At 55.7% G+C, this 10452-nt stretch overlaps 1 protein-coding gene across 2 annotated transcripts; it reads right to left on the reverse strand.

Annotated features, from left to right (window-relative positions):
- Window positions 1–1186: 1186 nt before the first annotated feature.
- On the reverse strand, window positions 1187–8815 carry DNAJB2 (DnaJ heat shock protein family (Hsp40) member B2). Of its 2 annotated transcripts, XM_033230137.1 has the most exons (10): window positions 8596–8813; window positions 8219–8319; window positions 7418–7527; window positions 6335–6388; window positions 6045–6167; window positions 5173–5265; window positions 4867–4969; window positions 4613–4683; window positions 3255–3458; window positions 1187–2100 (listed from the first exon to the last, which is right to left on the reverse strand). In XM_033230137.1, the coding sequence occupies exons 2-10, from the start codon at window positions 8281–8283 to the stop codon at window positions 2090–2092; spliced, it is 834 nt and encodes a 277-aa protein (XP_033086028.1). In that variant the 5' UTR covers window positions 8284–8319; window positions 8596–8813; the 3' UTR covers window positions 1187–2089. The 2 variants fall into 2 exon arrangements, with proteins under 2 accessions (XP_033086028.1, XP_033086027.1); XM_033230136.1 differs by having other exon boundaries at window positions 1187–3458; window positions 8596–8815.
- Between the last annotated feature and the right edge of the window lie 1637 nt (window positions 8816–10452).

Genomic DNA, 10452 nt, shown 5'->3' on the forward strand with positions numbered 1-10452 from the left:
GGCAAACACCATCTGCCCTGGAGCAGGAGTGAAGGGACCCGCCAGCTGACCACAGGCCCTCCTGCTGTCTCACCCACACTCTGCTGAGGTTCAGCGCCAGTGATAGCCATCTCAAGGGCTAGACAGACATAGATGAAACAGCCATTTGCAAACTTCCACCCGATTCAGGATGGAAGTTTGAAATTCCTCTTTCAGGGTAGGCTGCTTCTTCGCTTTGAGAAAAATATAGTAGAGGCCCTTTGGTGATTGATGCTGAAGCAAGAGCCCGTCCTAGAATGGAAGAGAGGCCTGGGGAGCCACCCGGCCCTCCCTGACAACAGAAAGGTGCTTGTCCCAGCACGGTGGCTGGAGACGAAAGGGAAGGGGTACCTGGCTTTTTCTTCCGTGGGCCCTGGGCCCTGGGCGGGCTGGACTCGTGCCACTCCACGTGCCACTGGCTCACACCTTGGGCTGAGCCAATGAAACCTGCCCAGGGGCTTAGTCTGTGGGCCTCGCGAGAGTACAGTTTAAAGGTTTTACTGTGTGTTCTCAGCTTTCTGTGCTTTTAGTCTTTCTTTCTTTCTTTTTTTGAGACAGTCTCACTCTGTTGCCCAGGCTGGAGTGCAATGGCTTGATCTTGGCTCACTGCAGCCTCTCCCTCCCAGGTTCAAGCGATTCTCCTGCCTCAGCGGCCGAGTAGCTGGGATTATAGGCATATAGGTATGCACCACCACATCCGGCTTTTTTTTTTTTAAGTAGAGACGGGGTTTTGCCATGTTGGCCAGGCTGGTCTCAAATTTCTGGCCTCAAGTGATCCGCCCGCCTCAGCCTCCCAAAGTCCTAAGATTATAGGCATGAGCCATCGTACCCGGCCTCAGTTAAGTCTTAACTGAGTATGGTCCTAGCTGTGCTGTGGAGTACTAGGGGGTGAGGCCCCTCATAAGGGGAGCATCAGCTGCTAGAGAAAGCTGGTTGTGGGCCCCCAAGAGGTGAAAGCAAAGAATGGAGCATTGCCTGGTGTTCCATAACATACTTGGGGAGGGCAGCCTGGTCCAAGAGGGCACTTCTGCCTTCAATGGCAAGGCCTACACCTCTAGCTCTAGGGGCATAAAGGGAGGTGTGAGGCCTGAAGTATCACCCACTGTCCCTTAGAGGCCCTCCTGGGCCACCCCGGAAAGTAGGAACACAAGAACACAACATGCCACCGAGCTCTCAAAACTCAGTTTTATTGACTTCCAGCATTTCCCCCTGGATCTGAGCTCAGCCCAGGTGGTTTTGGTTCGTCTCTGAGGCTCAGTGTTAACAGCGGCTGGCTCCACCACTCCCCTCCCTGGCCACCGGGATCCCCAGGCAGGGAGGAGGAGAGGCGGCTCATCTGTGATGTTGGAAAGAATGGGCAGCAGGGTCAGAGGCCAAAGAAAGCCATACAAGCAGCGGCATGCCTGGAGCTGCCATCACATGCCAAGCCCCGCCACACACACGCCCCTGCGGGTGGCCTTGCCCTCAAAGCTCTCTGCCAGCCCACACTCCTCAGCTTCCTGGGGCCACACTCTGCTCAGGCGGACATGCTACTCGCCCTGGCTTGTTCCTGGGACCCCAGGCTGCCCACGGGAAAGGAACCTCTCCCAGGTGCTGCACGGTTCTGCCCTGCCCACTCTAACCCTGGGGCTAGCAAGATGTGTCAGGGGAACCAATGCTCAGATCATTCCTCCTTCATCTACAACCCTGCCAGCCCTCCAGGGATAAATCAAAAGACAAAATCTCCCCATCTCACAGCGAGGGACAAGCCAACCTGGGCTACTATATGTCCCAAGATGCACAGCTCAGTAACCACGCACCACCTCCCCCAAGCGGGATCTATCAGAAATGAGGCCGGGCGCACCGCACTCTGGGATTTGTAGTTCCCAGGAGCCAGCACGGAAACACCCAAGGAAGAGAGTGCACAGGCTAAGACTACTGCCGCCTCCCACCCAGCCCCCACCCACTACCCAGGCCCCGGCTCTACACTCAGCATGGGTGAGGGGGAGAAATGGAGGGTCCCCTCCCAACGCATGGGGGAGGGCGCTGTCCTGTTGGAACTGTGCAGCGATTCTGGATCCCGGCATCCAGCTCAGAACACATCTGGGGAGAGAGCGGGGGCGGGGTGACAGGAGAGAGCATCAGCGGCAAGCTGTGGAGGCCGGGGCTCAGCATGCAGACCTGGGCTGGCCGCATGGCCTCTCCCTGAGCCCTGATGTATGGTAGGGAAGCAGTACGGGTGCAGTCCCCACTTAGGCCTCCCTCCTGGTTCCCCTGGTCCTATCCCACCTCTTCAGGGCGAGCCAGCCTCACCTCTGCCTAGTCCTGAGGGTGAGGGCAGGCTGAGGCAACGGGAGGAAGGGAGGAGGAGTGGGCTCCAGTTCTGAATCTGGACAGCTGAGAGGCTCCCGCCCCACCCGGCTAGCCTCCCCAGAAGACCTCACAGCCCTACCGGCCCCAGCATCTTCCTCGCCACATTGAGGCCTTCTCGGGGAAGAAAGGAAGAAGGGAGTCCTAGCCAGACGGCAGTGAAAGCAAGCGATGCGGCCCGCAGGGAGTTGCAGAGAGAATGGGAGGGAGGAGAAGCAACACCAGAAGAGAAGCAACAGAGACGGTCAGAGCACAACATGGCACAGAAACCAGGGTTGGGGGTCTGCAGCTGGACCAGGAGAGCAGGAGGCTCCACTCCGCCTGCGCTGCTCCCCAGTGGAGCTGCCGGCTCCGGCTCAGACAACCCTAGGCCAAGTCCTCCTTCCTTGACACCATCAGCAACACAGGTGGCAGAGGACCTGGGCACAAAAGGCCCAGCCCAAACCACTAATGCCCCTTGGAGCTCCCCATCCAATAAATGCAACCTGGCTCCTAGGGCCCTTCCACTGTCCTGACACCCCCCACCCTGGGTTTCACCAGGGACCTATCAGTCCTGGGCTGAGCACAGCAAATCCCAAGTCCACACTGGGGTGCAGGGGGCCTGGGAGGGAAACTTGTGGAGGGAGCATGGAGTTGCAAAGCAGTTCCTACAACTCAGGATACTCCCCTCTGCTCTTCCCACAGTGAGCCAGACCCCCAGTCAAGACCTGGATCAGGTCAGGTTGGGCCTGGTGGTCAGAGGATGAGGCAACGAGAGGCCTTCTCCTCTGGGGATGGGCTGCGTTTGGTTGCTTCACCCCTCGCACCCTCCTGGGTACCCCCCAAGCCTGGATCTTGGTGCTGGGCCTTGGGCCGCCCCTGCCGTCGGTGCTGTGCCTCCCGCCCACCTGCGGGTTTCTTCCCAGCTGCCTCCATCTCTGACAGGCTGTAGGCCATGGCCAGCTGCAGGTCCTCATCCTCAGAGAGGTCGCTGTCCAAGGGACATGAGGCAGGGGTCTGCTGGACCTGAGTGCCCCCAGACCTGGAAGTGACTGACGGCTGCTGCTCACGACGGCTAAGCTCCAAGCCCAGTGCCAGGTCATCTGGGACACCTGCAAGAGTCACAGCCACCATGAGGCCCCAACCTGAGCCAGGGGTATTACTGCCAGGCTGCCTCACACAGTAATGACCCTGACCACTTAAGAGTCTCTCATTTGGAATTGGCACACATGCATTTCGGCACCTAGGGTTGTGATTTTGAGCACAGGGAAGTATTCAGCTCTACCAGGTAGGAGCTCCTACCCTTGGGCAAGTCACTCAATATCCCTACCCCTCCCTTTTCTCATCTAGAAAGTGGGAATGATGGCCGGGCACAGTGGCTTGTGCCTGTAATCCCAACACTTTGGGAGGCTGAGGTAGAAGGATCGCTTGAGCCCAAAAGTTCGAGACTAGCCTGGGCAACATAGTGAGACCCCATCTCTACAAAATATTTAAAAATTAGCTGGGCATGGGAGTACACGCCTGTAGTCCCAGCTACACAGGGGGCTGAAGTGGGAGGACTGCTTGAGCCGAGGAGGTCGAGGCTGTAGTGAGCCATAATGGTGCTAGGCTGGGCACCAAAGCAAGACCCTGTCTCAAAAAAAAAGAAAAAAAGAAAAAGAAAATGCAAATGATAGTGCCTTCATACTCAAATTGTTCCACTGATTAAATATGTCAGCCCATGTAAAGGGCTTGGTGCACAGTGCTCGGAGTCAGCAGGCATGAAAGGTGAGCTATGGTGACGGTCCTGCACAGCATGGTGTTGCAGAGACAGTTCTGCTCCGGGAATCATGCGTCCTGAGTTTGACTCCTGGCTCTTCCCCTTACTTGGAAGAAAAGAGTCTTGAGCCTGGGCTACTTGGAAGTTAGGGTCATTTAACTATGCTGCAGCTCAGGCTCCCCAAATTAAAACTGAGTGGATACCATCTGCCCTGTGTACTCCCCCAGATGCTTGAAGAATACAGAGGATATCGTATATCTGGAAGTGCTTTAAAAATAGTAAAGTACTTTGCAAATGTAAGGCACCCCACTCACAGTGACGGCGATGGCTTCGTGAGACTCCTCCGCCCCCTTCCCAGCATTGCCATCTCTGATCCTACCAGTCTGGCCTGTTGCCACTCCCTCCCAAGCCCCAAGCGAGTTCAGAGAGCAGCAGTTTGGGGAGGAGGCTGCTGAGGTGGGGGCTGGGGCTTCCTGCCAGGGACTGGGTGGTGGAGCCACTCCTCACCATTGATTGTGACTGACTTCAGCTGCCCATCCTCCTCCACTTCCACCCGCTCCTGCCCGTTCTCCATGATTCTGTGGGAGATAGCACAGTTCAGGCAATGAGCAGTGATGGACTCCTGCAGGTGCTGGTCACGGTTCTGGCCACCGCAGTAGAGAGTGCAGACTGGGCCCTGCCCTCAAAGAGCCAACTTTCTATTCGAATACAGCTACCCAGCAGACCTCTTACACCTCTATGGCCCCAGAAGGAGCTCTTACCTGCGTGTGGTGATGCGGCGTCCTTGGACAAAGGTGGTGGACGTAGAAACAGAGCGAAAAGCACCAGCCCCGGGACTGAAGGAGAAAGATGAGGAGGAGAAATCTGGCATCGGGACAAGGAAGGAGGAGGAGAGGTGGTTAGAAGAAGACTGTGCTGCCTATCGTGGTCACCGAGGCACCAGGCCTCCTCGCAGGGCTGCTGGAAGCAGGGCTCCCAACACAGGAGACAGGCTTGGAAAAGCAACAAGCTCGGTCCAAGGGTTCCAGGAATCGGAGCTTGCAAAAGTGGGAAGGGGCAGAACTTACCAGAGTGCCCAGGGAAGGAGGAAGAGAAGGTAAAGAAAGGGCCTGAGTGTCGAGAACCCCGGTTCTGAAGCTCTGAGAAAGGGCCCAGGTCATCTGCAACAAGTAAACAGATTAGCAATCATCTGGTAATGACATTTCCCCCCAAGAAGTGTGTGAGCCCTGCTGTTAAGTCTCGAAGTATAAATGCTAAGCAACCGGGTAGGGTTTTTCTTTTCCGCTTTTTAGTTGGGCTTATTTATAATTAAATTCCTTTTTAATATTGAATTCGAAGATGCTCACTGGTTAATTCTGTCCACAATAAAGAATAAAGGAAGGAAGGAGGGGGCAGAGGGATGGAGGACAGATGGCTCTTTCAGTACAGGCAAATCATCATGACGCGATGACAGGCAGACACAGCTAGGAGTCCAGCTCTGCCATGTGCTATGTGACTCTGAGCTATTGGCTGTGCCTTAGTTTTCTCATCTGCAAATGGAGATAAAATTGCCCACCTCTCAGGGTTCACTAGAGAATTAGGGAATGTAAAATATTTGGCACATATCAATCATTAAAAAATACCTGTATCTGTTTTATAGGTAATAATAATAATATTGTAACAAGATGCTTTGAGTCTTGCTTTCACAGCTGTTACTGTAGAGGTGTAACAGCGTATTATTGTTGTTATTTAATAAAGTGAGGCTGTGAACTGTCACTGTTGGATCACGGGGGTTCTGGCACATGTAAGGTTCTGTCCCAGCTCTCACTGGACCCAGCTCCACAAAATCCACGGCATTCCCACCCCCTCTCAGCCTTCTACCTCAGGGCCTCCCAGCTGATGGAAGGACAGGCCTGGAAGGGGAAGTTGAGCCATTCAGAGGCTTCCGGCATCCACTCACCAAAGAGCTCTGCAAAAGGGTCTCCACTCCCAAAGAATTCCCGGAAAACCTCCTCGGGGCTTCGGAAGGTAAACGTGAAGCCAGGCCCACCACTGCCAGCTTCTGCCCGAGATGGGCCAGTTCCTGGAAAGGCAGGATGAGCAGAGCGCTTAGGGCATGCATCCTGCCCTGAGCTGGGGACCTCCCCTAAGGCATGGCCAGGAGTCTGAGAAAGCCTCCACTGCAAGAATCTGCCCTGCCCCTCTCCTCCCTGCCCCACCTCCATTCCTGGACCTCATCACTCCACCTACCTGTCCCCGTCAGCCCTTCCCGGCCATAGCAGTCGTAAATCTCCCGCTTGTGCTCTGCAAAAAGAGACCAGATCATTTCACCCTCCCTCTGGGATGGCCTCCCCTTCCAGGCTAGGACGCTCAAAGGATTGTCCAGAGACTGACACTCTGACACTTGGCGAGGGAAGGCAGGCACAGCAGGGGACCCATGGCACCCCTGCCATAGGTTTAGGCAGCAACTCAGCCTTTCACACAGCCGACCTCTTCTCATCTGGAAAATGGCTGTCATCACAGCACTTAACGCACAGGGTTGTAGCACAGATCAAATAAGACCATCCACGTAAACTGCCTACCAGTGCCTGACACGTAGGAAGTGTTCAATACATGTTAGCTAATGATTACTACATTATTATTCACCAGGGCTTAGCCTAAACGTCACCTCCTCAGAGAGGCCTTCTACAACCACCAGAACAAAAGCAGGTGCACGTTATTCCCTAACACTCCACCTGCCCCATTTCTTCCCTCTAGAATACTCTTCACAAGCTGTAAGTGTCTGTGTGTGTGCTTGGTGAGTGTTGGTCTTCCCTGCCCCTCTGGGCAAGGACAGTGCCTGCTTGTCCTCCAGTTTCCCCAGAACCCAGAGAGTGCCGGACACTGTCAGCATTCAGTGAATTACGTTTTGAATGAATCAATAAAAAGGCCGACCTGGATTCATATTCCAGCACTGCATGGCCTTGAGCAAGTTACTTCACCTCTCTCAGCCTCAGTTTCCTTGCCTGTAATATGGGGGTGATAGAACCTGCCTCATAGGACGGCTGTGAGAACTCATGGAGATGACACCCACCAAAGCCTGGCATGCAGGAGGCTCAGCTCACATGAGTTACCTGCCCTGCTTCCTTCTCCTTGCAGGTCTCATGCCAGTCACTCCTACCAGACTCTGGGGAGCAGATACTGAGCTGTCCCTGTGGGAGGGGGAGCTTAAATGTCAGGCTGGAAAAAGGCACAGAGGAAACTAGGGTGGCAGAGACATTGCTTTAAGAAAATGTGAGCTGGGGCATGAAGTAGGGAGTGATGTGCTGGGTCCTGCCTGATTCGGGCCCTTACTGTCAGACAGCACTTCATACGCCTCCGCCACCTCCTTAAATTTCTTCTCAGCAAATTCTTTATTATCTGGGTTTTTGTCTGGGTGCCACTGGAGAGCCTTGCGCCGATACCTGCAGAAAGTGGGTGCAGAGGAGAGGGTTGGGGGACAAATGCAGGCACTTCCCACCCAGGAACCGAACGACCCGTTTTCCCATTAGCCCATCACTGTCCTTTCACCGCCGTGTCCCAGTCCACCCCAGCTGCTAGGGCTGCCTCTGCTGTGATGTTTTCATCAAGTTCCACCCTCTCTCATCTGCCACCAGTGCTGGGACCACATGTACAAGCGGATACAATGCCAAGGTGAGAAGGCCTATCCCTAGCCCCGCCCTAGGGCTCGCTGGACTGGGGCTGCAAAGGTTGGGGCACATGTGGCCTCGAAGAGTACAGGGACACTGGCCCGTCCTCCTCACAGAGCCTCGGCATCTTTGCACTGCAGCCTGAGAATGCCCAAATCTCGAGGGAAGAGGGAACGGGGAAGGGGAGGGGAGGGGAGAGGAGGAGAAGGAGGGGAAGATCCACTGGAGAACAACTCGTAACAGTGCAGCTCCCAGCGGAACTAACTACTTCACTCTCTGGACGTTCTCCTTGTACTCTACCAGGGGTCTCTTTCCTCCCTGCAGGTGTCACTCGGAGGAAGCCCCCCACCCCAGTGCTTTCTAAGGACCTGGTTCCCTCAGACACCTACAGGTGTCACCCTGAAGTGCCCCATGGTGGTGGCGGGTGGAGGGTGAGAGGTTTTCTGTTGCACACGGAGGCACTTACGCCTTCTTGATGTCATCAGCAGACGCACTTCGCGGCACGTCTAGGATCTCGTAGTAGGATGCCATGGCAACTGGTCAATCGTCAAGCGGGCCTCCTTGGGGCTGCAGGAGAGAAGGAGTCAGGCGGAAAAAACCAAGAGCCCCTCCCTGTGGCTGCAGCAGTCTCCCCCCGGGTGGCGGGAGGCGCTCCCACTTGGAAGCGGAGCCCACCAGGCTCTGCTTGCGGCCGGTGACTAGGCTCCCTCCCGCAGCCTTATCTGCCCCCGAAGGCCGGGGCCAAGAGCTATCTTGACGCCCAGGCCCAGGAGCCCTATCGGAGCCCCCCAACTCCAGCAGTCCGACCAGGACGCCCAGCCTGACCCGGGCCCCCGGCTGCACCTCCTCCGCCGGGAGTCCCGGCCTCTTGCGTCGCCCCGCCCCTGCCCCCCGCCGGGAACCGTCTGGCACCCGCAGCCCGGCTCGCGGCTGCTGCGTAGGACGCGCCCGGCCCAGCTGTGCGCGCAGGCATGCGTCAGCGGCGCGGAAACTACTAGAGACCGGGAGAAGGCCCGCTCCGCCAGTCCCCTGGCGGGGGTGGGGGCCTGCAGGGGCTGCCGGGAGAAGAGGGCGGAGCCAGCTATTTTGGGCACGCACCAGGACGACGTCAGCCCCAGCTGGGACCTAGGAGACTGCTGCCCCGCCTCCATCCAGGCGAGACTTGCTCGCACGGAGGCTGGGGCAGCCCACAAACAAGCCGCCCGGCCCCCAGGTCCCTCTGTCACTTTCTTATAAACATGAGCGATGATCCAAGCTTACTCACCCACCTCGAGGACTCATACCCCTCCCTCCCTCCCCCGACCACAGTTCTAACTCCTCCCCATTCTTCAGCTCCCAGCTCCAGCCCCAGGTCCCCCAGCAGGCTGCCCTGGCTTTCCTGAGTAGGTCAGAACTGCATTTTACAGCATCTCGTGGCATTTCCTTCATCAGGCTTGTTAGAGCCACAAATTAGCATTTATTGGTTTGATTATTTTTTATTACCATTCACCTCACCCACTAGAATGTCGATTTCACAGGGCAGGAATTGTGTTTTTTCTCACTGGTCTATTAGAGCAGCTGTCGGGGTTCAAAACTACCCGTGGGATGAATAAATAATGAATATCTGCAAACCTCTTGTTGACAGTTTGGACACATTTGGGGAGGTGAGGTAAAGGGGACAGTAGAATGGAATTCCCCAGGTTCAAGTCTTCCCAAACTGATCCTGACTAGGCCTATTCCACTGCAAAATGCTCCTTTGTTTCAGGCCTCATGGGAGGGTTAGGAAACCTTCCAGAATTGTCTCCTGCTTGATCCCATCCAGGCCAATCCACAGGCGTTAGCTGAGCATTTTTCTGCGTTCAAGATGCAGCCAGGCCGTATAAAGAGCTTGAACTTGATAAGACACCAGCCCATCAGTGTGGCCCGCTGGGAAACCCAAGGCTTTGGGAACAGTACAACCTGGCATTACTGTGAGACTTGGGAAAATCTCTGAGCACTCTTTTTTTCTTACTAAATATAGGTAGTGCCTAGGGTTGTTTGAAAGTCAAATGAGACATGGTACGTATTAGGTGTTACTGTGGTCCTCGCTGGCATCGTGATTGGCTCAGACAATAATGGTTATGTGAGTCCAGAAAACTGCTTTAGGCTGGGGGACCCAGAAACACTTGGCCAACGAGAAGGGCTTGAGCCGTACGTAAGAGAAGAAGGTGGTGTGAGTGTCCTGTTTTCCTGGCCGCCCACCATCAGAACCTCCTGCCTACATTTGGGGAATTCCCATCGCAAGGGCCCTAATGGGAAGGAGGCCACCATTTGCCACAAAGCCCCAATGCTTGCTCTCCCTGACTCGGCTGTAGGGTGGCAGGCAGAAGACATGAGCTCCGCCAATCGGATGCGGACTTCGAATCTGGAGCAAGTCACGGAGAAGCAGGGCTGGTTGAGGAATTCATTTCTGCGGCGGCGGTGGAGGCGATGGGACCAACAGCGGCCTCTAGTGTCTGGAGGAGGAAATGTCAGTGCTAGTGCCGCAGGTGAGGGAGGAGAGTAGGGGGATCACTGCGGAGGGTGGAGGGGACAGGAGTCTCCTACACAGGCTATCCTGTGCCCAGCCTTGAGTGTGGTGCTGGCTGCCCAGCTTCCCTGGGTGCCTGTCTGATTGCTGACCCTTGTTTGCTGGCCCTTGCATTGATTCCGGTGCTATCCGATATCTCTATAATTGTTGGG

Source organism: Trachypithecus francoisi, unplaced genomic scaffold (genome assembly GCF_009764315.1).
Source record: "Trachypithecus francoisi isolate TF-2019V2 unplaced genomic scaffold, Tfra_2.0 Lachesis_group13, whole genome shotgun sequence".
NCBI classification, from domain to species: domain Eukaryota; kingdom Metazoa; phylum Chordata; class Mammalia; order Primates; family Cercopithecidae; genus Trachypithecus; species Trachypithecus francoisi.